The sequence below is a fragment of the Panthera pardus genome, unplaced genomic scaffold (genome assembly GCF_024362965.1).
Source record: "Panthera pardus isolate Hobbes unplaced genomic scaffold, ASM2436296v1 HiC_scaffold_6, whole genome shotgun sequence".
Taxonomy (NCBI): Eukaryota; Metazoa; Chordata; class Mammalia; order Carnivora; family Felidae; genus Panthera; species Panthera pardus.
Genome location: NW_026526991.1, coordinates 30,305,570 through 30,332,694, shown reverse-complemented (window position 1 = coordinate 30,332,694; position 27,125 = coordinate 30,305,570). Strand labels below are relative to the sequence as shown.

General features: G+C 39.6%; 1 protein-coding gene across 5 annotated transcripts in view; it reads right to left on the bottom strand.

Moving 5' to 3' along the window:
• POC1B (POC1 centriolar protein B) overlaps nt 1-27,125 on the bottom strand; it is a 95,580-nt gene that overhangs the window by 38,510 nt on the left and 29,945 nt on the right. For 4 of the 5 annotated variants that reach the window (XM_019446397.2, XM_019446398.2, XM_019446399.2 and 1 more), the window contains 6 exons: nt 12,522-12,629; nt 12,271-12,386; nt 10,995-11,128; nt 8,760-8,828; nt 7,895-8,047; nt 472-552 (listed from right to left, as the gene is read on the bottom strand). In XM_019446397.2, the coding sequence (XP_019301942.1) occupies nt 472-552; nt 7,895-8,047; nt 8,760-8,828; nt 10,995-11,128; nt 12,271-12,386; nt 12,522-12,629 (661 nt within the window). The remainder of the gene's footprint in view (nt 1-471; nt 553-7,894; nt 8,048-8,759; nt 8,829-10,994; nt 11,129-12,270; nt 12,387-12,521; nt 12,630-27,125) is intronic. The other variant, XM_019446402.2, reaches the window with a different exon arrangement.

The following is a 27,125-nucleotide window of genomic DNA, read 5'->3' as shown; positions in this document are numbered from 1 at the left end:
TTTTTATAAACAAAATTGCAAATACCAAAAATACTTAATCTCTGGATAATCCACCATAGGGATTATCCACTAATAGGGACAAAGGGAAATGGCTGCTTTACTTATAGCTTCTATGGAGAAAACTAGGAAGTGAGTTTAGCATCTCTGAAAGGCAATTAACAGAGAAGAAAATCTGTTCTGTGACAACACAGTGAAATATCACCTGGATAGCACCCTAATAGGAAATGAGACAATGAGTAGGGATTAGACTGAGCTCAAGGTTATCAAAGTAAAGCCTTTTCTGATAATTGGTGCTGCTCCCCCTTGTGGCAATTTAGACATATTGTAAATAGGACTTTTTGTACAAGGTTTTTTTTAATGCTAAAATGTTAGGCTATTTAGCCCATTTTTTATCCCCTCTCCCACACACTTTTTAAGGAAAATGGATTCTCCAAATAATTATATGCCACTTAAATGTCAAAGAAAACTTACTGTAGTAGAATCAAAAGAAAGGATGTCCATAACAGGGGGAGAAGAAGTCTGCAAATCGATTACCTCAAGCTTTGGATTAATCTGTGTATATATACAAGAAAAGTTAACATTAGTTTTTTCTACCATAAAAAACGGAATGCTATTTGCAATAACCTAGAGGGTATTCCTAATATATTCTAAAAATTAAAATACATTGCTAAATTCACTAACATGAATACAAAAAATTTTAAGTACAATATCAGCCTATCAAGTCTATCAATGTATAAGAAAAGATCACTATGACCAGGTGAATTAATCCCAGGAATAAAAAGTTGATTTTACATTGGAAAATCAACATAATTTACCTATAAAAGGATTTTTTTTAATAAAATAAAATAAAATGACCCACCTCAGAAGATGCAGAAAAAAGTCCTAGCCAGTTCATTAAAACAAGAAAAGGAAATAAAAGGTGTTAAGATATAAGAATTGGAACAAAAGAAATAAAATTGTTATTCATATATAATTATCTATGGAAAAATTCCAAGAGAATCTACTGCTGACTCATTAGGAAGATCCAAAATTGATTCACACAATCAAGTGCACGTCTGTACTTCAACACAGTCAGAAAATGTAAATTTATGGGGTGCCTGGCTGCTCAGTCAGTAGATCAGGTGACTCTTGATCTCAGGGTGGTGAGTTCAAGCCCCACATTGGACATTAAACAACTTTTAAAAAGAATAAAAAGATATCATTTACGATACCATAAAAATGTAAATACATCAGAATAAACACACAAAGGTTGGTGTGGGAAAAATAATAAAACTAATGTAAAATATATTTTAAAAGACCTAACTAGGGGAGCCTGGGTGGTTCAGTCAGTTGAGTGTCTGACTCTTGGTCTAGGCTCAGGTCATGATCCCAGGGTCGTGGGATTGAGCCCCACGTCGGGCTCCATGCTGAGTGTGGAACCTACTTAAGATTCTCTCTCATTCTCTCTCTCTCTCTCTCTCTAAAAAATAAATATATATATATATATAGAACAACCAATTTTTAAAAACCTCATACATCTGATTACATCAAACCCAAAAATTTCTTTTTAACAATGGACACCACAAAGTTAACCATTAGAACATGGAAAAGGAGGATAGATTATGATGTCTGAAACTGAAAAAGTAGGTTTTTCTTGCACATCTACAAATTAATGTGAAAGACAGTGATCCCAAGAAAAAATTATGGAAGAGAAAACCTAACAGTTGACCAGCATATTGAGAGATTTTCAGAAACATTAGTAATTAACACAGATTAAAGCGAAATACCACTGAACATCTATTAGGTTCCAAAAATGAGAAAGCTCAGTGATGCCAACCTTGTTTATGGCAGCACTGTTTACAATGGTGGAAAAAAAACCACACAACCAAAGGCCCCCAAATATTCATCCACAGTGGAAAAGACACATAAATCGTGCGAATTACTACTGTGCTAAATTCATTGGGATCCTACCCAGCCGTGAAGATAAATAAAATACAATATGTAACAACATATGAATGAATGAATAAATGAATGAATGAATGAATGAATGAATGAATGAATTCAGAATCCGTATGTAGGATTCTCAGGATTTTAACGTTAAGTGTAAAAGCGCTTATAGAGAAATAGACTCAGTATGACTTCATTTGTATAAAGTTTAAAACCATCTAAAAGTAAATAACATCTAATTATAGATTCAAATATATATAGTAAATAAAAAAGCAAGATTGGCTAACTAGATTGGCTATTATTTCTGAGGAAGGTCACTTCAGAATTCTAGAAGATGAAAGAAAAAAATAAATAAAACCACATCATCATCAATTATTTATTAAAGATCGTGAATACAAATTGGTTAGCCAAGGGAAACACAGATAGCAGAACTTTGTATCAAATGAATGGTCCCAGCAGTGGGTATATAAGAACCTCAAAGAAGAAACTGTTGACTTCGTGAGAAAATCTTCCCCATGGAGAAAACACAGGAAGGGCTTAAGATGGATCTTTGAAAGAAAGGTTTAGAAAACAAAAGCCAAGAGACACAGAGGAGGTCAAGAGCATTCCTGAGCACAGAGGCAGAATGCTGATGTGATACCTTTGCACAGGGTAGTAACAGGAGAGATTGCAAGGGGCAAATTGTGACAGGTGAGGGAATTGGGGAAGGCACAGAAAAGATGGGGCCCACGACATGCTTTAGCAAGACGGATCGGACAGAGGCATGTAGGGTAACAGTGAGGACACCATTGCGACAGCCCGGGACTGGGGTGATCAGGGCTGAGACCAGCGGAAGAGGAGCTGAATGATTTTAAAAGCACTTATCACGTTTGATGGGTAAAGCTGTAGTTTGGGAAACATTAAGAGGCTTTTATAATTACCCAGCCACCTGCATCAGAGGTGCAGGCCCCAGAATGCCCACACCACAGAGAAGGGTTAGCACAGCCAAGGATGCAGACGAGGGCCTATCGGCCCAGCCTGCCAGCACCTTGGTTTCTTTCTGGCTGCTCCAGACAGCAGAAAACACAGCCCCCTCCTATCAGCTCTGAGTCCACACTGGGGGCCGAGATAAGAAACCTGAGGATCAGTCACCTTCCTTCCAGTCAGCCTAGCCAGCCACCGGAGAGATTGCCTGCAGACATTTTATTCTCTTTTATCTACTGCCACCTAGCGTACACATGAAATCAATTACGTATGAAAAATACAATCTGGTTTTACCATCTGAAATTGGAACTGTTAAAAAAATCTAAATCCCATGGAAATAGCCTCTCTCGTGGGGAAATCCTTGAGCTGCTTTCTACAAGTTGGAGAACTCCTGCTGGAGCTAACAAGTTGCTGACACATACATTAAAATGGAGCAGGACGTTCTTTAAGTAAAGCCTTACAGTCTTCTCAAAAAGAGAATATGTGGAGGGGCTGGTTCTGTGCTAGCTAATCTCCAGGAATATTAACAGTACGTTCTAGCTCTCCATCCTTATTAAAGGAAAGGACCCTGTAATAACTGCTCACCTTGAAATGGAGTGGGCTGCCTTTTGAGGGCTGAGTGTTCCATCACTGAACAAGGACACGTCACGGAGGGGTTCGTGCATAAAGAAACCCTCACACGCACCACCCACTCTGGGGCTCTGTGAGGAGCACTAGGACTGCTACTAACAAATTCTGAAGGGCAAGGAATACGCACTCCTGTCTTGTTCTTTGTTGCACCCTCTAAAGCTAGTACAATGTCCAGCACATAGATACTCATTCTCTATTAACAGAATAAAATTTAATTTTGATTATTTTGAAGCATTCCATCAAAATGGTTAAAAGCACAAAACAGAACCAGTGCACCTGGGTTGAAATGCTAGTATGGCCACTTCCTGACTTTAAGCTTTAACTTACATGTGCCTCGATTTCTCAAGGAATAAAAATAGCACTTTGTAGCGTTTTAAGGAAGATTTAATGACAATTTTTAGAAGCCAATTAGAATAGCTTTGTATGTATTCAATATTATTATTATTACTACTAATATTATTATTATGTAATCTCTGAAGAACATTTATGGAGGCCCAAAACAATATAAGTATATGCCATGGCTAGAAATAAAATATACAATTTGCAGAGAAGTGGTCATTTTTTACCTGAAATTATGTTTTCAACCTTCAGAGAAGATTAAAATAAAAACCCAGTCTCAGACTTGAAGACTTAAATTGATCCATTCTCAGGAGTGCCTGAATGGTTCAGTTGGTTAAGTGGCTGACTTTTGGCTCAGGTCATGATCTCACAGTTCATGAGTTCGAGCCCCGCATCAGGCTCTGTTTAGACAGCTCAGAGCCTGGAACCTGCTTCAGATGCTGTGTCTCTCTCTCTGCCCCTCCCCGACTTGCACAAGTGCACGCGTGCGCGCACACACACACACACACACACACTCTCTCTTTCTCTCTCTCTCTACATAAACATTAAAAAAATGTTTTTAATTGATCAATTTTCAACAATGAATCATGGGAAGACTATCACAAAATACTATTATATAGATGTTTGGTTAAGTTAAAGGAATTTTTCCTACCTGTTAAATATCACACAGAATTTCCTGTGCAATTTATAGATCAAATTCATCTCAAATGGCCATTATAAAATTAAAAGCCACCAGAACAATTATTTTATTGATAATTTTTTTTTAGCTAACTAACCATACTCCCCTCCAGTAATATTCTGTAATTCTCCTAGCATAACTATTTTGATGCCTGTTGCCCTTAGGATAGATTTATTGTCTTCCCATTAACATATGCAAAAGTCTAGGGTACTGCACATACACTGCCTGGGGGCAGAACTGTGTGATTCGGCTCATACCAGTTTGAAGAAGATAAAGCCAGCACGAATTAATGACGTGCCATAGCACAGAGTGGTCAGAGTTAAGTTACCTAGTTTTCAAATTTGGCTTCTTTCCCACCAAAATGAGAAAAAAAGCTGTCCTCATGTTTTTATTTAAGATGGGAGTACGTAGGGGGTGCCTGTCTGGCTCAGTCCATATAGCATGCAACTCTTGACATCAGGTTGTAGGTTCAAGCCCTACAGTGGGTTTAGAAATTACTTAAAAATAAAATTTAAAAATATGTATTAAAAAAAAGAAGATGGTGTGCCTAGGCCAGGAGTGCTACAAAGGATGTGCAGTTAGGTTACTGGAAAGGACACAGGAGGGGTCTGTTTCACATAGCTAAAGCTAGGATTGCGTGTTTCATGCCTTCTTTCATGCGGCCTTCTCTCATTTATTCTGAAAGTAATCTGTGATCACCCTCTCTATCCATGGAAGGATTAGCAGTTTCCATATTTAGTCAGCTGGTCCCCAAGGTCTAAGACTGCAGGATGCCCCACCTTCTAACAAGTGAGGCACACAGAGCTGGCAAATAGGGGCTTTTGCAAAAGGCTGCACGATTTCACCCAGGAGACTGAGGTTATGCCATTCAAATGAACCTCACAGAAGACACATAAAAAACATAAATCATGGGAATACTATGATGCTTCAGACTCAGAAATGGAATCCTCACGGTTACTGTAGAAAGAGCAAGTTAGGAAAATTAATTAGATCACTTAGGAGCCATTTTTTCCACATCTCTTTATCCTGTTAATCATGAATCTTTACCTCAAAAAAAGAGAAAAGTTTTCTAATTTTCAAATATTTCCAAAGTAGCGTATGTAACCTGCCTAAACCTTTGAAAAGAAATGAACCCCCAAATTTAGTAGTTCAAAGTAAAACTTACTAATCATGAATAGACACAATACAACGTCTATTACGATTCAAACTCTTCCATTCAAGGTGATATTTTTAAACTAACAGTCTTTTGGTTCTATGAGGGATCCCCAGACATTAACTTGGAGCCTTCAAAAAAATTTGATATTTAACATTTGTTTGTAATATTAAAGATGTCCTCTGTCCAGAACACTTTACACCTTTGCTTTATCATAAGAGCTTTTTAAGGGAAAAAAACAAAAAGCAAACAGTTGGTTGTTCACAGGCAGCGTCCTATCACTTCTGTGGCATTCCACGTCACATGAAATGAAGATGTTTTGCAGATAAACATTCATACCACGTACTTAATTTATGCAACGTGAGTGCTTACAGGTAATTGAAACTGGGTACATGGAGGCTGACATTCTTTAGGACACAAACAATTCAGTCACAGTGCTCACTTTTCTGTTTAGTATAAATGAACTCTAATTCCAGGATGAAAAGATGGTTTTGAATAGATTTTTCAAGTGTGCATGTGAAAAGCATGGTTGAGGGTGGCTCTGCATGGCCCGGGTCACCCTGACCTCGCCAAACAAAGGAACCCCGCCACCGCTACTGCTTTCTGGCTGCTGCGTCAGAGCAGCGCTTCTCAGACAACTTGTTGACATTTTAGAGAAAGTCCAGAACTCTTAAGTGGGCCGGGGCTGGCGGGAAACCACAGGGAAAATGGCTTGGCTCTCTAAGGTGGGGGTGGCGTGGTGTCACGGAGAGATCGCTGAATGGGGAGCCCGGGTCCCCATTCCTCAGCCGGCAGCTCTACCCGCGTCACCCTGGGGAGGTGGCTGAGTGGATGACAGGGCAGTGGCAGCACAGAGGACCAAGCCCGGCCAAGCCCCAGACATGCCAGAATAAAACACACCATGAGTCAACAAAACCAGCTGGGGGTAAAACAAGAAAAGAGAACTTAACCTAAAATATGTCTCCCAAACATTTTAGGTGAATTATGCGATCACAGGGAATCGACAACTACATCTATCACGGCAGACGCTGAAAACAAAATGTGACGAACCACAAATTATATTACATTACTTCTTTCAAACAAGTAAAAAAATGATGATAGAGTAATAATGATGATATAATAATGGCACAAAGAGGTACTACATACTTTGTTTAGAAGAACTGGAAAGATGGCCAGAAGGTAGAAAGGACAAAAATTATAGCAAAAAAACTGAAAATAAACACCAGCAAGAAAAAATGACGACAGAAATCCCCACATGTGGTTAAACAAAATCTAGAAAAGAATCCAAAAAAGTTAACTTTTAAAGACTGAGGGTACCAAAACCCAAGAATCAAAGAGCTGACTGGGGTGGAAATGCAGGGACCTTCCGTGGAAGGGAGTATGGGACCACCATGTAAACAGTGCTGGTGACTGAACTGTCACTCAGGAGTACATGTTAAGAACTCAAAACAGCTACTCAAAAAGCAAAGCAAGGCTCTGTCAATGATGAAAAACCAATTCAGATAAGTAGGTAATAATGATTTCTGATATCAGTTCTTGGAAGAGAAAGGGGCTTACGAATAATCATGCAAAATGGAAAGAAACACACTAATACCAGCCAAGTATCCAGAAAAGATGAATTTTGTCTTTGAAAAGAGTAGAACATTTAAATCTATAGGACCTGAGGGAACTTGTGAAGCAAAACCTACAGCTACATAGATAATTAAATATTTCAAAATATATGCAGGCAAATAGTAAAATGGTCTCAACTATCAGGTTTAATGCCTACATCTCTTCTTACTGTCCACGAGATTTTTTTCTTTTTGCCATTAAAAGGCTTCACAATACCTATTTCAATGACTGTTATAAACATTCTTGCCCTTCAGCCCTGTTCTTATGACAGCCGTTACATACTCTTCCTAAACACACAGGAATACAAAGTTAAGTCAGGCTTCAGGGTCACCGGCCTTACGTTTGATTTCTCATTTCCTACTATTATTGACACAATTTTTAAGCTTTATTTCTAGGCTTTCAAGAAGCAAATATGAGAGGCTTCAGCAGTATTACACGCCATCACCATTTATAGTGTTATTGTATCAGTCAACATAATTGTTTCTCAAAGTGATGTTTTAAGGCCTAACGTTTTACCGAATGAAGTCTAGTTGACCCATAGCCCCAAAATGTACACTTACAAACAGTAGAACAAATATGGGCAAAGTACTCACTTCAACAGTCTCAATTTTTCCTTCATGGGGATGTGGTGTTCTTGGGTATATATCAACAAGATGTGGTGATGAATCAAAATGTAATCTTTTGAGATTTCTTTTAATAATGTCTTTACAATTCAAGCCATCAAAATTAGTCCTCCATAATAAGACCTTTAAAAAATTAGTATGTTGGCAGTTATCCACTTGCATGTAAAAGCACCAGAACTGATTTTTATTTTTACAAAAACCAATATACATAATTGTCCCTTATAACAGGAGAGCTAGATGTATATTTCAACAATGCTATTTTTTTTCAATATTATTTGTCAAGTGTGGAAGGGAAAGATTTAGCACTTGGAATTGCCCTCATGCCCAATTTAAAATTCATACTAAGAAACAACTTACTACTTTAAATTCCCTTTTATTTTTTCAAAGTTCAAAATCATGCTTTTGGCTTGATAGTCCACCTTATTCAATAAATCTGCCTATGTATGACTTTGGGTCATACATAGGCAAAAATGCAAATTTGCTACATTAACAATTTGTATTTACCATCCTCTGAGGAGCTGAACATTTGAAGAACAAGATGTAGAGATAAAAGATGAGGCAGAGTTCAAGTGGAAGTGCCACACCAGTATTGGGAATTCAGTGAGTTACATATATAGTTAAGTGTCCAGATGAGCTGCTGTTTGAGTTCCAGAAAGTACCAGAACTGGCACTATTTCAGCCGGGAGACAGCAGACTTCCTGGCATTAAGTTAAAATATAAACTCATTGATAATCCTCTTAACATATACAAAAGAGCTGATTGTAAAAACCTTAGCTGAGGTCTTGGATTCCTTTTCCCTAACCAAATCAGAGAAGGAGCTGAAAGATTTACAAACCTGTGCATCTGCACCTCCGGAGCTAAATAGGTCTCCACCTTTTGAAAATGAAACAGTAAAGACAGGTCCCTAAAAAAATAAAGGGAGATTTTTTTTTTTTTTTAAGCACTTGCTATTGTTTTCTTATGTCCAGGAAGACTATTCATTTTTCATCCTATTCTATATAGACTATTTATGCAATAAGTCTGATAGAACATATCCAGTTGTTGGCAACTAATGTAGGCAGAGTAAAGATTTCAAAGCACCAACCCGATTATATTTGAACACATATAAATGATACTTGATTTACAAAGCAATACTAATAAAAATATGCAATACACGTTTTTCCCTTTAAAGAAAAGCTTGTACATGTGTAAGTTAACAAGAATGTCTCTGTGGTTAAGTCTCCAACTCTTGATTTCAGCTCAGGTCCTGATCTCATGGTTCGTGAGTTTGAGCCCCACACCGGGCTCTGTGCAGACAGCACAGGGCCTGCTTGGGAGAATCCCTGCCTGTCTCTCTGTCTGTGTCTCTCTCTCTTTTAAAAAATAAATAAATAAAAATTTAAAAAAAAAAAAAAAAAAAGACTTTCTGGCTTTGGACTCTTTACTCAGAATAACAAATCACTGGCAGAAACCGAATGACAAGTCTGTAGGGAAGACGAACAAAGCCCCTTCCTGACCACAACAGGCTTCACTGAGTTCTCTCTTCACATGGGCGATAGTGAGTCACTGAAAGTTTTGCCAGCAGGACACAGACAGGAGGAGAGCTGTGACTGTTGAACACTGAGGTCACGATTGTGAGAATGATGAATTGGACTGAGAATGAATGGTTGGAGCCAGTTAAGAAATTACTGCAATTACCTAGGTGAGAGGTAGTGAGAACCTGAAATTAAGCCAGGACTCTGGAGTTGGACAAGTCACAAGATGTCCAAGGACATTAAAAACAAACAGAGGATACTAATGCTTTTTCTATATAAGAAAAATTTGGGGAAACCATCTTGCATTTTTCAAGTAGATCATCACACAGACTTAGGTTATTATAGCCTCATAAATATCTTTAGACTGAAAAATTCCATCATGTGTAGTGTTTTCCTCCTAAAATATTTTGCTTATCTTTTTTTCTATTATTCTGTACTTCTTCCATGGATATTTTGATCCTTGACCACTTCTATTGGTTGTTTCTTCAATCTAAATCCATGGATACACATATATCTGAGCTGGTTAGTGTCTATTTCGGATTTGCTCTAACACAGCTGCAGGACAAATGATAAAGCAAAGCAGGAAGCCAGGCAGGATACATGAAGGCAGAAAGAAGTCCTTCTCCCCTAGACCACAAAGCTTATTCTATTTCTGGAGATAAACAGCTTATAATTGGTTAAAAGGAAGTACCTAGGACATCTTTAAAAAAAAAAAAGAGAGAATGCAGGATGCATTCTAAAAAAACTTAGAGAAGTTTGTATATTTACCCAGAAAGGAGGAATACTTTATACACTTAAGTAGAGTTTTTATTTAGTGCATTATATGCTGGTGAGTGTGTGTGTGCGCGCACGCGCGTGTATCACTGAACAGGCTCAATAAATAGCAAGCCTCTTCCCCACAGGATTCTAAATCAGTTGAAAAATAAGACACAGGAATATCATCTTCCTTACTGGTAAGGGCTTTAAAGAGAAAATCTGGCTCTTTGTGGGTAAATGGGCTTTCCAGAACTGAATCCCAGTATGAGTCAGATTTGAGTACCCAGTCATAGGCAAGACCGGACAAGGGCAGGCCTGCCCACAAGAAATAGCAGAGAAAAACATTGAAGTCAGACTCCCAAGAGTAGAAGGCACTGGGCTCTACTCATGGAATTTCTCCTTCTAAACTCACCAGTGAGATTAGTGACGAGGAGGGAGAGGGTGTGAGAGGCTCAGTGTCAGAGCTGTGGAACAGCCTCCACATGAGGGGAAAGACCAGAGTAAGGAAAAGGCTTATCCACCGCCATTTGACCAGTCAAACCTATGCTACATACTGAGGAAGACAGCAGTGGGGGATTAATTTCACAGCCATTGAAAGACACACTGATTTTGACAAGAATTACAATAAATAATATTTCTAAGAGTTGCTTCCAGTGGATAAAAACCAAGTCCTGAAAGCAAACATTTTTTGTGATACCAACAACGTGTGCCACACTTGGAAAGATAATAAAGACATATAAAATGGATCAACACTTTAAAATATACATAATTTAAAAAGCACAAATCTTAGTGTCAAATACCGTATGTCCTTGAAGTGTGTATATAAGTCTTCCTTCTAAGAGATCCAGAATCTTAAGTGTGCCATCTGAAGACGCAGTGATGAGATAGTTACCCGAAGGATGGAATGACACACAATTAACTCCACCGCTGTGAACTGATTTATAGAAAACAAAAGCAAAACATTCAGAGAACAACTGTCAGTTCTAAAGATGTTCTCTTGCCCTATTAGCAATATTAGGCTGGAAACAACAATCAATCAGAGACAATGTCTCCACAACACCAAAATTCCATGTAGCTCACTAAAACAAGTAAGTAGTTTGCCATCATACAGCTTAAAGTTCCAGCTAATGAGACAGAATAGCTTTAAAAGTGAAAGTGTGACATGGAAAGATGATCTCGTTAACCATGTAACTCTAAACTCTTCAGATACATTACCCATATAACGTAGCCAACAATTGATCACCACCAGCTCACATAAGATATACAACCTAGCCTTAAATCAAATTTCATAGCCAATTAGTGGCTTGAGGCTCAGGAATGAAGAGTATGGAAGTACATTTGTAGGAGCCCATGGTCTTGCCAGCTTGTCCGAGAATTCATTTCTGGACACCATCCTTCCAACAGGAGGCAGTACGACACAGCCATCAGAAGGCTGTTCTTCTGAGTACTTTGTAAACAGAAGGCCCCAAGCTAGTTCCATCAATTATTTTAGCACGTTACTTACCCTCCTTAACCCTTAATTTCCTTATCTTTAAAATGGGGACAATAATAATAATACTCCTGAGGGCTGTTGTAAGGATTTAACACAGTATCTGCCACATGGTAAGTATTATACTTATTTTAAAAGGAAAATGTGGATTTAATAGAAATCCAAGAAATCAATTCATTTCTCTTCTAGCTTCAATGCACAGCCACGGCAGGATGTTGTTTTCTACCAATTATAACACCTATTTGTGCCCCTAGAACTCCTTCTGACTCAGAATTCAGAGTCCAATTCTACCCCCGACCTCTCACGTAATGCAGACAACCAACGTGTGAACAGCTTTCAGTAACTTCTTCTTTAACCGCCCCGGCATCATTTTTAAGGTCCCTCCACCTCTCTCTCCACTCTGACATCCACGCCAGCTTCTCAGACCACGCTGTTGATGCAACTAATTGTCCTCTAGTCAAATCAAAGGCAGCCCGTGACCCTGTCTGAGAGAGCCACACCCCACTGAGAAGCATAGGCTGTGGGTTGAAGAGTTTCCTGGAGTAGGCCAGGCAGCACCTGGACTCTGTTGTCATGGAAACTGTTACCTTGATAATGCTGGAGCAATTTGTTTACTCTTATATCCCAGATTTTCACGGTATGATCAGAACCTGCTGAAGCTATGCATGTACCAGTAGGGTTAAAAGCCACAAAATTTGCAAACCTAGAAGGAAAGAATAAGATAGTGTAATATTTTGATTTCTTCACCTTTATTTCCTTATTTGAACTTAATAATTAAATGCCTCTTTAGCAAACTAACCCATATAACCACATAAATGCCCAAAGAGAATGGACTTACCCTACAGAATCTGAGAAGTTATTAACACACTGCTTATTTGTGGTATCCCAAATTTTAATAGTTTTATCTTCACTACATGATACAATCAGCCTTCCATCAGGTGAAAATCTGGAAAGCACAAGAAGATTATCTTTGTGAAAGGCTCCTGACAATCACCCCCACCCCCTATACACACACACACACACACACACACACACACACTCCCACACACACATGTCAGGCTGTACATATATTAAATACCAGAGACCACTGCTAGCACACCATGCAGCAAAGTCATATCCTACAACCATCTTTCCAACTAAAAATAAGCATAACAAATTATAAGCACAATGACAGACCGTTAAAAAAAAATCAAAATATACTATATAGACCAGCCAATTTTCTTTTTTCCTTTTCTTACTTTAGTTAAATGATTTAGTTTTATAGCACTTGTTCTAGGTCTTTGATTCAACTTTGCCCTCCTCCTAAGCCAAGTACCTTGTTGTTGTTGTTTTTGTAAGTATTCTTTTTTCAAAAAATATTTATTTTTGAGAGAGAGAGAGAGAGAGAGAGAGAGAGAGAGAGTGGGGGAGGGGCAGGGAGAGAGAAGGAGACACAGAAGCTGAAGCAGGCTCCAGGCTCTGAGTCAGCATAGAGCCCGATGAGAAGCTCGAACCCGAGATCACGACCTGAGTCAAAGTCACACGCTCAACCAACTGAGCCACCCAGGTGGCCCATAAGTATTTTTTGTCTCTTTCTTCTATTTTTGTCATTTTCTGGTCTTATCCATGTGACCTAAGAGAGCCTTTACTACTCATCCCACTAACCCTGTACTGAAGCTCTTCAGAAGAAACAGATTGGCATGTTGAGAATTAAAATTAAATGATACTACCAACAAAAGCATCAACTCCCCAAGCCTGTAGTTTCCTGGACCTTGGGAGGCCCTAAATCTCCAGTGGATAGCTCATTTATACAGAACTGAAGGTCCTGATTCATGGACACACCTATCATCCACATGTCCCATTAAAAACAAATGAGTGCATTCTCAGACATTTCCTCTACTGTTTTTATGCACTCTCTTCCTTTAAGAATCTTTCCAAAGTTCGTTCTTTTTCCCCTAAGTGGTAGGAGAAAAACAGAAGAGTAGAAGACCAAGAAAAAAAAAACTGAAAATTTTTAGACCATTGGGAAACTATGAATAGTTTTTTATTATTAATATTTTAGTAATAACAACAAAAAATGACAGACTTAGGTCATAGACCAATTATGTTTCATTTTTATTTGTACTTTCCCTCTATGCCCAGATTACTATAAAGGTCATCAGTTAAGGGTGTGGATTATAATTGAAGGGGGTGTTTCGTGTTCTCTCACTCCTCTCCTCCCTCTCTGTTCTTAAGGCTAACCTAAAAATAATTCTTCCTGATAGAAACTTTGAATCTGTCATTTATGGATTTACCATATAAAAAAAGGGACATAGGAACGTAACTAAGTCCTTTGTGAAATAATCTTTTAAATTCAGGCAAGTAACCTTGCAAGAAAATGTCTTCTGAGCTGGGTAGTTCAGTTTGATTTTATAATAACATAGTATGTTATTAATCTTTTCCTCCAGAAAATATGTGAGAAAGATTAACATATGAAGGACAGTATTATAGAGAGGCTTCAAGTAGATGAAGCGTATGTTATACAGACCGGGGAAGAAAAACCTGCTCAGTATCCTCATGAAAATATAATAATACATAGTAATGCAACTAATACACAGAATCAAACTGTTTCTTTTTTTTTTTAATTTTTTTAAAAGTTTTATTTATTTTTGAGACAGGGAGAGACAGAGCATGAACAGGGGAGGGTCAGAGAGAGGGAGACACAGAATCTGAAACAGGCTCCAGGCTCTGAGCTGTCAGTACAGAGCCCCGACGAACACACGGACCATGAGATCATGACCTGAGCCGAAGTCGGACGCTTAACCGACTGAGCCACCCAGGCGCCCCTCATTGATGTTTCTTAATGTTATCTTTTTTTAATGTTTATTTTGAGAGAGAAAGAGAGTGAGAGCATTAGTGGGGGGAGGGGGAGAGAGAAGGAGAGAGAGAGAAAATCCCAAGCAGTCTCTGCACTGTCAGCACAAAGCCCAACATGGGGCTTGATCCCACGAACTGTGAGATCGTGACCTGAGCTGAAATCGAGAGTCAGACATTTAACCCCCTGAGTCACACAGGTGCCCCAACAAGTTATCTTTTAGAAATCACTTAATGTGAGTATTTTAAATAAGTATTTCTAAGAGATTACTTGATCCTTACATTTTAAGAAAGCCATGATAAAAGAAATGTTTAATATAAAGATGAAGTGATCAAATTAAAAACAAAGTATAAAAATACTCAACTTCGACATTATCGGCCAAATACCACCACCTCCATTATCATCATTATCCTGCCTACATTTATTGAGCACACATGTCCGAGAGTGGTTCTTAACACATTACCTATAACAACTTGTTTAATCCTCAAAATAATCCTACTCAACAGGTGCTACTGGTAGCCTCATTTCACAGGTGAATAAACCAAGGCACATAAAGGGATCGGTAAACTGCCAGAGTCACACAGCAGGAAGATTTGAACCAGGCAGTCTGGTTCCACAGCCAAACCTCTCAGTCACTCTGCTTAAGTCCCTGACAGAAAGGCAACTTTCTTCAACTGGCTAAATTATTTACAGCACGGAAGTTCAGTGTGGCTTCTGGGTAACCACAGAAAGTTCTAAAGTGGAGGGAAACCATGAGGCAGGGCTCTTAGGAGGCCAGGTGACTGGGCTCTACCTGACAGGCTAACCACTAGACTATCCTTTAATAAAAACCAGCCTCTGCTGCCATACATTGTCAGTGTCCTTGGGGAGTTTATGGGGGAACATATTCATTCATTCAAATATTTTATACCTCCAAAACCAGGCACTGGGCCCTGTCCTGGGTAACTGGAATACAGTGGTGAATGAGACTGGTAAGATCCCTGCCTTCATGACGTTTGCACTATAGGAAGGGCACACAGCAGCATTTTAGATAGTGCTAAGAAAAGAGTTTGAAACAAAAAGGTGCCAATTTGTCAACAGAAGTTCCACGAAAGCAACAGGATTTTAAAGAAAAAGGGGGTATCTTGGCCGGCTAGAAATTCATCCTGAGCAGGAAGGGCTATAGCCCCGGAGAACTTCTAGGTACTAAAGAAATGAAGGGGATGCAAAAGTCAGATAAGTGGAGGGAAAGGAGGGGAAGAACCTGTGAGGGGTAGGGTGGGGGGTGTTCTACCCCAGCTCAACATGACCAAAGGGGGACCCGAGATTAAGGCTGTCCCCCTCCTCCGGACACCACATTATAATGCCTGCATATGTTCTCTATATACGTGTTTTGTTTTGTTTTGTTTTGTTTTGTTTTGTTTTGTTTTGTTTTGTTTTGTGGGGGGGTTGCCTTGGGAAGGGTTATAAGTGAGGCTGGTGGTTTGTATCTTCTCTTCTCTCCTTTTATTTTAAATTAGATACATCAAAAATAGGTCGGCACCAATAAAAGAGGCTTCTCTTTGCCCTGACTTCGGTCAGTAAAGGACAGTCCTTTCCTTTGTCAGGGCTTAAGCAACATCTAACTGGGTTATCAATTTTAAGAGTGTTAAGAGGATATAAAATTTCTACTGAGACATCACCAGATTTCTAACTCTCTAATTCAGCACCACTCGACTACCTTTTAAAACTTCCAGAAAGTGTGTCATAGAGACAGACATTATATTAGTCAATAGTGACTGGCAGATGAGCAGACAGGAACTGTCTGTAAGGCATCTGGGAAGTGAATTGAACCACTGTTCAATCTCTTAAATATACTGGTACTTATTTGAGAGAATCAGGGAACTACTGAACTTCTTTCTAGAAAAACTGGTTCACAGGTCATTGAGAATAGCCCAGTGGCATAACAGGAGTTCTTTAACTTGGAATCTATGGAGTTCCTGCAACTGTATGTAAAATTGTATTACCATATGCACAGCCATAGAGCTATTCACATATTAGAGAGCCAAAGGGGTCCATGAACCATGAGAAGTTTCAAAGTGCTTTCATAAGAAACCAAAAACTTCCTTTGGAAATCTCTTATCATTGGAATAAATGTTCTATAAAAAAAAACATTTCCAGCCCTCGGGCTTCTGACACCAAACAGAGTAGGCACTGTTCCATGTCTACTGAGAAATACATAATTAGTAATTGGACTTTGAAGCCAGCAGCTATTCAATAGGAGGGGGAAGCAGTAAAAAGTAGTGGAAATAGACTGCCCAGTCAGTACACGGTCCTGAATTCTAGGGCCAATTCTGCAACTGTCCGGCTATGTAACCCTGTGAAATTCAAAACCACACTGGCCATTGTTTTCTATTTGTATAATGAGGGTGTTTGGACAGCATTCAGAACTAAACTTTCATAGACTCATTAAAAAAATATATTGGCAGTCTCAGAGTTTGCTTTGGTGGGATTCTGTGTTTACACACTGAAGGTGAAGTTCAAGGCAATAAGCAAAACATTTATACTTTTTTAAGTGTTGGTCAGCATCAGAAGAGAACCCATCTGTTAATTGCAGTAACAGGATTCATTCCTACAGCTGCTGAGAGACAGAAAGCAGATGAAAGAGATATAAAAAGATTTAAGTATGCCATGAAACATGTTAATTATTTGTTGGGTCATTTACCATTTATATGCCCAGACTTCTCTCCTGGGATCTCCACCCATAAGTGTAACTGCCTACTGGGCGTCTCCTCTTGGATATCCTGCAGGCACCTCCAACTCTGAGCTTGTCCAAATCTGAACTCATCGTCTTCCTCCCTAAACTGTCCTTCTCCAGTGTTCCGTTTCTCAGCAAATAGTCCCTCAGGCCAGAAGCCTAGGAGTCATGCTATGTGCCTCTTCCTCCTCTACACCTCCACACTCCACACATCAGTTCCTGTCTCTTCAAACCACAGTGGGAACCAATGTCTTCTATCCTCCGCAAGCAACAAAAGTGATCTTTAAACATTGAATCCCATTTCTCTGATTAAAACCCTTTGATGATTTTGCATTTCCCTTGGTGAAAAGCCTAGCATCCTTACCACTGCTTACCAGGTCCTTGGGGTCTGCCCTCCAGTCCCTTTATCACCCTACTCTTCCTGGCACACACCCCTCTTCTCTCAGGTCCTTGCTCCTGCCTCGGGCATTTCCTCATGTGCTGTTCCCTGCGCCTCAAATGCTGCCCCCTACTCTTTATCTAGTTTAAAATACATAAGAAGATTTTACTCATCCTGCAAGTCTCTGGTCAGTGTCACTTCCTCAGGAAGGCTTCCAGACTGCCACCCCCTGACCCCCAGTAGGTTAGTTCCTCAGCATGTGGTCTTAGAGTAGCTCCGGTTCATACTTAGGTCATCCTTGCAATCAAGCATTCTGTTTACTTCCCCAACACATGTAAGCTCCAAGAAGACAGAAACCATGTCTGTCTTGTTCACTGTTGCATCCCCAGACACCGTGGATGGCACGGAGTAGGTCCCTAGGAAACATTTAAGACAGTTAAAAAATTTGTTTAAGATATTTGGGTCTAAATGTTAGAGCCAATGAAAGCTGCTGTTTAAAAGCTACAGTTTGTTACACAGCATGAATATACCTAATGACATCTAACTGTATGTTTTAAAATGGTTAAAATGGTAAGGTCGATTATATACATACATACACACATACATATATGTATTATATGTATATATCTCTTGCCACTACAAAGAAAAATCTCTGCAATTCAGATGGTCAAAGATCACTTGTAACACTACAACAACTGAAAATTAAAGGTAGACTTTTCCCCTAAAAATTAATCCTGGAAGAGCAATAATGTTGGACAAGTTGGCTCAATAGCCTCTACTTATTTTTGATTGAGGACACTATAAAAAAGCACATATTATCCAAGAATATACATTATTTTAAAAAATACAGGGCTATAATAATTTTACCTATTAGAAAATTTCTTTGCCACTAAAAAAAGATAACATATATATAATGATCAATGTTTTCTTCATTAGTCATTAAAGAAAAATTTAATGGTAAAAAAAGGAAAGTACAGTAAGTAAAAAAACAGTCCATAGTGCCATCACTCAAAATCACACTTAACCATTGTACGTATGACAGGTACTTTATCTTTTATATTATAATCTAGAGTTCTGAATTTTGCTCCCCACCCCAACATGAACATTTTCATGTCATTACTTGCATATACTCTCCTTTTAATGGCTATATAATAGTATAAATTTTTTGAAATAGTTTTCTTTATTTGGAAAATCGGTTCTTTCCAATATCTCACCATTATAAATTATACTGAAAGCAATACCTCTGAATTCAAAGCTTTTTCTTTTGCATACAAAAGGGTATTTAGAATACATTTCCAGTTGTGAAGTCACTGCACCAAAGACATCTGATATAGTTTGCAAATTGATTTCTAAAAAGACTATACTAATTTATATTTTAAAAGCATGAATATATTTTCCAATAGACAGCATATCTTAAAAATATTTCTGTGAATTAAAATGTATCATCATAAACGACACTACTCCAAAGAACATAGCTAGTTATTCATCACCTCCTACACGAATAGGCACCATCTCTATGCCACAGAGAATAGGTCGAGGCTCCAAGAACAAACTTATGGTAAGTACTAAGCACAGACAGACACAGAATTTTAATTACTTAAGTCCACGGTGTATGTTTAAAATTCAAATACTAAAGGGAAAAACAATTGCTCTGCTAACCCTCTACATTCATTTCAATACACTGCTCATATATCAGGAGGAAGAGTAGTATCACTTGAACAATTTTTAATGTTTAGTTGTTTAATTCATCTACAAATTTGGTAAATGTATGGTATGCAATAGAAATCCCACTTATATTTCTCCAAACAGAAATCCAGTTGTTTTAACTTTATATTAAACAGTCCATCCAGTTCCCCACTGATTGGAAATATCATCTATCATAAAACATACATGGGTATGCTTCTAGTCTTTCTATGACCTTTTTTTCCTAATATTATACAATTATCACCATATTTTAATTTCTATAATTTTATTTTATTTAAGTTTATTTATTTATTTATTTATTTTGAGAGAGAGAGGGAGAGAGAAAGAGCACATGCATGTGCACAAGGAGGCGGGGCGGGCAGAGAGAGGGAGCGACAGTATCCCAAACAGACTCCACACTGCCAACACAGAGCCCAATACAGGGTTCGAAATCACAAACCAGGAGATCATGACTTGAGCCAAGATCAAGAGTCAGATGCCCAACCGACTGAGTCACTCAGGCACCCCTAATTTCTATAATTTTATACTGTGGTCTGACAGCTGGTTGGACAAGTTTCTTCTTATTCTCTTTCTTGTCATTTTTTTTTTGTTGGCTATTCTTACACATTTAACTCACCCATGTGAATTCCAAAACTGGCTTGGTAGGCTCCAATAAATTCCTTTGACAGAAGTTTTAGACAGAGGGATTAATGGTTATCAGACTTATTCTCCTACGATAAACAATCATACAACTGGGCAAAATATATGAAGCAACTGTTTTTAGGCACCGGAGAAGAGACAGCACACGGTTGTGAATCGTGAGAGGCAGATAACGCATACGAGGTGAACACCAAACCTATCCCAGATTTCTACCCGGGAGTATTTTCCAAACCATGGCACAAAGACATAGAGCCCAAGGAGACAGCAGCAGTCCAACTGAGCAGAGGAAACAAAAATCAGAATGTAGAACTGGGCTAAAGGGCTGGAAGTTTGAAGACAGGGTGTGAGAGAGGAGCTATGAAGAGCAGAAACCAAAAAAAATCTGCCTCTGAGGCCCCTTGAGTTTGGTCAAAAACAAAGCTGCTAATGCTCTGGGCAAAAAGGCTTGGCAGAGAACAACCACTGGAGACTATGAGCTGAACAAAGATGCCAGAGGTTACATAGAACTGAGAGATGTTCAAGTTCTGGGCAGATTTTGCGGAATGCTTCAGACATTTGGTGGCAGCCCCAGAAAGGCCACTAGTACTATAGCCCAAGTGTCAAGGCTACTCTAAAACAGTCTAAATCCAAACCTCAAGAGAATCTAGTTGAGCCATCAAAGAGTTAAGTGCTTACCAGAACAAAACTCAACACTTTTTAGAGATGATAGAGTACTTTATGTTCTCAAACACTTAGCAATATTTGGGCACACAATTTTATTTTATTATTATTTTTTTAATATGAAATATAGTGTCAAATTGGTTTCCATACAAGACCCAGTGTTCCTCCCAAAAAGTGGGCGCACAATTTTTAAAAAATCACATGATATACAAAAAGCAGAGAATCTTGACCTAGATAGGACATAGATGTTAGAATTAGCAGACAAGAACTTTAAACAATTATTATAAATATGTTTAGGATTTAAAGGAAATGATGGACATAATGAAGAAACAAATGGGGAATCTCATCAGAGAAATGGGTAAGCTTACAGTAGATTAGACATTGCTGGAACAGAAACACCAGAGAAGTTGAAGATAGGCCAATAGAAACTATACAAACTGAAGCGCAAAGAGAAAAAAAATTTGAGAAAATAAGCAAAGCCTCAAAAAACTATGGGATGATATCAAGATTCAACATATGTGAATTTGGAATCCCAGAAAAAGATGAGAAAGAAATGAGGGCAGAAAGATATATGAAGAATAAACAAAAATTTACCAAATGTGATAAAAATATCAACCCTTATATCCACATAGCTCCATAAACCATGAGAAAAATATACAAAACCATAGGCAGGCTCATTACAGTCAGATTGCTATAAAAAAAAAAAAAGGTGCATTACATATAGGAGAATAACAATAAAAATGACTGCTGCCTTCACATGAAAAAAAAAGAAAAAATGCAAAGCAGAAGACAATGAAAGGACATCCCCTAAGTCCTAAAAGAAAAAGTATCCACTAAATTAGAATTCTACATCTCAGCAAAAATATCATTTAAAAAGGATAAACAGGGCATATCAAAAATAGCTATTTCTCATACAAATGATTGTATAAGAATTTTTGGAAAAATTTTTATCATGTTTCTTGTCTGATTCCAAAGGGCCCATGATTGCCCTTTTTTGTAGTGTTTAGTTTCCATATATGAATAAAACTTATTAAAAAAAAAAGAAAAAAGGATAAACAGGAGTGCCTGGGTGGCTCAGTTGAGGGTCTTGATTTCAGCTCAGGTCATAATCTCACAGTTTTAAGATCGAGTCCCACATCAGGCTCTGTACTGGGCATGGAGCCTGCTTAAGAGTCTTTCTCTCCCTAACTTGTGCCCTCCCTCTCTCTCAAGATAAGATAAGATAAATCAAAATGGATAAACAAAAAGAGAGAATTCATCACCAGGAAACCCATGCTACAAGAAATAGTACCTGAAGTTTTTAGGTTGAAGGGAAATGATACCAGGTGGAAACTTGGATCTATTTACACAAAAGATTAAAGAGCCCTGGAAAAGTATATGAGGGCAAATATAAAGACTTTTTTGTTTCTTATTTAAAAGAAATGAATTGCGAGCTCATACCATATACAGATGTAAAACTGTTAAGAGTTGGGAAACTGGAGATAAATTTTTGTAAGTTCTGACATTAGAACGTTTATAAGTTCTAATATTATACATAAAACTGCACAAATTAATTCAAAAGTAGACTGTGATATATTAAGGATGTAGACTGTAACTCCTAGAGGTTACCACTAAACAAAAACCCAAGACAAAGAGTAAAGCTAAAAAGCCCAAAGAGGAGATAAAATGGGATACTAAGAAATAAGCAATCCAAAAGAAAGGGAGAAAGAAATAAACAAATGGGACAAATAGAAAACACGGAGTAAGATGGTAGACTTAAAACTAAGCATAGGAAGAGTTACATAAATATAAATGGGTTAAAGCTCTCCAATTAAAAGGCAGAGATTTTCAGACCCAAATATTTAGAAATAAAGTTACCCTCTGATAGTTAAATACATGAAGTACAGCCAATGGATAAATAGTAGCTACTTGTGGTAGCAACCCCAAACACTGTGTGCAAATGTGCGAAATGACTTGGGAACACAACCTAATTGATGACTCCGGTAAATCTGTAGAAAGAAAAAAAAAATGGAATATGAGGGAGTTAATAGCTGACATGAACTGACACTTTATATTCATTCACTTTAATTTTCACGAAGACTCTATGAGGAAGGTACCTCTTTGTACCCATTTTATAGGAGAGCAGACCAAGCAAGGCTCGGAGAGATTGAGTCGTGTTCCCAGGATCACATGCGAGGGAGCTGTACTACAGGGCACTGCCTCTCTGCTGAATCCAATCAACTGTACTGCAGCACGGGTTACCAGAGAGGAAGCACCGAGCAACCGCCAGAGGCAAGAGTCGTCAGTGTGTCTCCTGCTTGGCCTGGGGGAGGGGGCGCCCGACCAGCTGATCATGCAGTTTCCTTGGCAGGTGTGTGCATGTGGCAGAGATGGCCCCATTGCTCTATTCAAACCTGAGAAAACTGTCCATCAAGATTTTGTTTTTTCAACAAACTTTCTTGCTTTCGTTCCAGGGCCCATCGAGCTCTTGTTCTGACTCTGTCAGTGAAGGAGGAAGGCCCTGACTGAGACAGACAAACATTCTAGTCCCTTTGAAAGTTAGTGTTGTTGTCATAAATAAATAAATTGGCATCTGGCTTATGTTTCAGACTCTCCTAAGTTTATTAAGCATGACTCAGTGCCCCCTGAGCATTCTCACCTCTGAGTAAAAAGTGAAAATGGGCCTTCAGAACTTTGGAAGAAAGTCCTGAACTGGGCTGACCCTAGCAAGGCTAAGTTCTCACAGGAAGCTGCACAAACACTGCAGACTGTCAGCTGGCCTGAGTGGGCCTGAGTGGTCAGTTGGGCCCTCTCAATGCTCCTGTTGTCTAACTACAGTAGCATGAGCCAAGGAAAAAAAGATTACAATAAACACATGAGGAAGAATCTCTAAACATGTTGTAGAGCACACATATGGAAAGTTGCCAAGAAGATGAAATCCTTACCCATTCGATTTAACCAAATTATTTATCAAAGAACATTCCTCCAGAGAGACCTCGGAAGAGTTTCACATGAATCACTAATGCCAAACAGTAAGAAAAGAACTGATAAAAACAAAAGAACAGAACCACAAGGCACCAGAGAGATAAAGGCATTCCATTAAGAGTAGGCAAGCTCAGTACAAATTTGTCAATCTGAATAGGGATCGGCCGAAACGGAACAACAGTGAAGCCCCATAAACATTCTCCTTCGTAACATGCATGTACAGTCCTCCTACATTCGATATTAAAAATCCACAGAAATGACTCTTCCTTGAAGAAGCCCCTGGAAAACTCCTACCAAAACTACCTGCACACCCCTCACTGATTCATTCAACCCACATTTTTGCACAACTCCTCTGAGACTTCCCCACCCAATCATGACACTGTGGTGCTTCTCACACCGTCTGACTCTGCCTCACACCCGCCTCATCAGCTCCCTCCCTTCAGAGTCACCTGAGCAGGGATGTCTTCCCTGAGCCGTGTGTAAAAGAGCACCTGCCAACCCCATCACTCTCTACCTTGTGAGTCCACAGTATTTTCCTGCAGGGCACATGTCACTAGTACATTTTTTAATTGTCTATCTCCCTTTGGTAGAAGGAGCTCCACGAGACTGGGAGTTTTGTTTTGCTTTCTATGGTATCTACAGAATTTCGAACAGGGCCTGTCAAGAGAATACAATCTGAACAAAATACTTACAATTCAAAGTCTAATAGGGAAGAGAGGCCTAAGCAGACAGGACCTCATAAGCAAGACAATTCAGTGGCATAGAGGACTCGTAGTAAGTGGGGCCTGGGAGAACCGTAAACACTTCCTGGAAGGAGAGCTGCAGAGCCGCATGGGGAAAGGGGTGGTGGATTCGGGGGCATTCCAGGCACAGCGGGCAGCACTTGGAAAAGGCACAGAACACAGCAGAGCATCACACACAGGAGCTCAGTATAGCTGCAAGAAGGGGATGGGGAAGGGGACAAAGACAAAGTTGTGACAGGAAGGCAGAGCAGACAAGCCAGGGCAAGCAGTCACCAATAGCTTTAACCTGAGGAACAGTACAACCAGATTTGCATTTCACAAAGGTCTCTTTGGAGGCGGCAGGGCGGTGGGGGGGGGGGGGGGGGTGAGGGTGGGAGAATGGGGCAAATCTGAAGTTACGAAGACCATTTAGGAGGTTACTGCAAAAGTGTCTACGAGAGCCCCTGATGCTAAAACTAAGACTGTGGCACTGGGGGTGAAGATAAAACAGATGTCTTGAGTGCACATCACTTTTCCCAAACTCTGTTCTGCTATCAAATCTTACAGAAAGTGCCTCTTAAAAAAAAAAAAAAAGTGAGAGAGGGGTGCCTGGATGCCCAGTCGGTTAAGTGCCCGACTTCAGCTCAGGTCACGATCTCACAGTTCGTGAGTTTGCGCCCCGCGTCGCACTCTGTGCTGACAGCTCAGAGCCTGGAGCCTGCTTCGGATTCTGTGTCTCCCTCTCTCCCTGCCCCTTCTCTGCTCACACTCTGTCTCTCTTTCTGTCTCTCAAAAATAAATAAACATTAAAAAAATTTTTTTAAAGTGAGAGAATTTTTAAGGCTCATTTCACTCACACACACACACACACACACACACACACACACACAATGTACACACAAACACATGTTAATAAAACCAGGTATAACTGTATCCAGAAACCATACCATGTAATCAGATAGCAATTCTTTCTTTCTCAAGCTCACAGCTCTGCTGTCCCCTGAATCAGCACCACTCTCAGGTCAACTGTTAGCCAACGGTGTCCCTCAGTAACCACAGGTTTCAAAAAGCCCAAGGGGCGCCTGGCTGGCTCAGTCGGAAGAATACGAGACTCTTGATCTCAGGGTCATGAGTTCGAGCCCCATATGGGGTGCAGAGGTTATTAAAATAAATAAATAAACTAAAAAAAAAAAAGAAGCAGCTTAAAGTAGCAATCTCAGAGGAAAGGCCTGCTGTTCTAACAAGACTCACTAACTCCTGTAGGAGGGAGATGCCCTGTTCTGGATGGCAAGCCTGAGCTGAATGCCCTCTTCTGGGACTGGAGATCAGGCCACACCAGTACCTATACACATACAGAGGGACTGTAGGGGAGGGCTCAGGGAAAGCTCAGGGAATGCTTGGGTACCGTCACCAGAAAACAGAACAGATGCTAAGCAGACAGAAGTGCAGGGTTCCACCACTGTCTTCTCCTCTCTAATTGATGAGAGGTTTAAAACCAAATGCTGGGCCCTTCCCCAGTTCCTAAGTCTCTCCCTAATGTTACTCAGCGGGAGGTAGGGCAGGCTTGTTGCGTCACGCAGTCCTGAACACTGTATTTCTCATCCTCACAACGGTCCAGTTGAGAAGCCTGGTTACCCTCACCTCCCGCTGAGGCTGAGAGCCATGGACTAACTCGCCTGAGGGTAACGATGTGGCAGGCATGTGAATCCTGACCTATCTCACGCCAACCATCTAAAGCAGTCATGCTGTGGGTTGTAAGAGCATTTTACAAAGAGCTCAGGAACGATCATGCTTCTTCCCGATCCCAAGCCCTCCAGTGTCTCCGTGTTACTTGGAGGATGAAGTCCAAAGTCTTTTCAAAACACCCATGGCCCTGAGCCTTCCCCACCTTTCCTCTCCCTCATCCCACTTTACTTCCTGTGCCAGGCAACAGCTGAAAATTTAACATTCCCAGAGCACAAAACATTTTCCCAGGCCACAGAGCTTACTCCTGCTCCTTCCCTCTGTGAGTGGCTGGCCACCAGTCCCCATCTGACCAGACGGCTGCAAGCCTCTTCTTCTCCTATCCGTCCCTCAGTGCTGGGCCTGCAATGTCCTCCTTGGCGTTTCCTCACACAAGTCCAGTTCAATGCCCCACTGCCCTTACCCCTTGTGCGTCATCTTCCCATAGGAGACATCATTTTATACTTATTTCGTATGTGTTTTGTTTCCATTGAACCATAAAACAGAAAAGCTCCTTGAGGCTAAGACTGCAGTTCTCATTTCTACCTACTTGACACGCAGCACAGATATGTGGTACAAAGCAGGAACAAAAAAAAACCCAAAACAAACAAAAAAGAATAAAAACTTTGAAGGACTGACCAAAAAAAAAAAATAAAAGGAATATTTTGAAGACCAAAATTTTATATTATTGGTGATCTTTTCAACCTTTTATACATTCCTCTGTCTTACAGTAGCAATACCTTTTCTTAGGCATTTTCAAAAACATTTATTTATTTTTATGTTAAATGTTTAAAAAACATTTATTTTAAAAAAACTGGAGAGCGCAAGCAGGGGAGGGGCATAGAGGATCCGAAGCAGACTCTGCACTGACAGTCTGAGAGCAGTGAGTCCGAAGGGGGTGGGGTGGGGTGGAGCTCAAACTCACAAACCGGGAGATCATGACCTGAGCTGAAGTCAGACGCTCAATCGACTGAGCCACCCAGGCGCCCCTTCTTTAGCATTTATATTATACATATATGCTTCGGTACAAGGATAAGGAATAAAATACCTCCTAGAATCTTCTACAGGAAAAATTTTCTCTTATCTGAACAACTTGTCGGGAT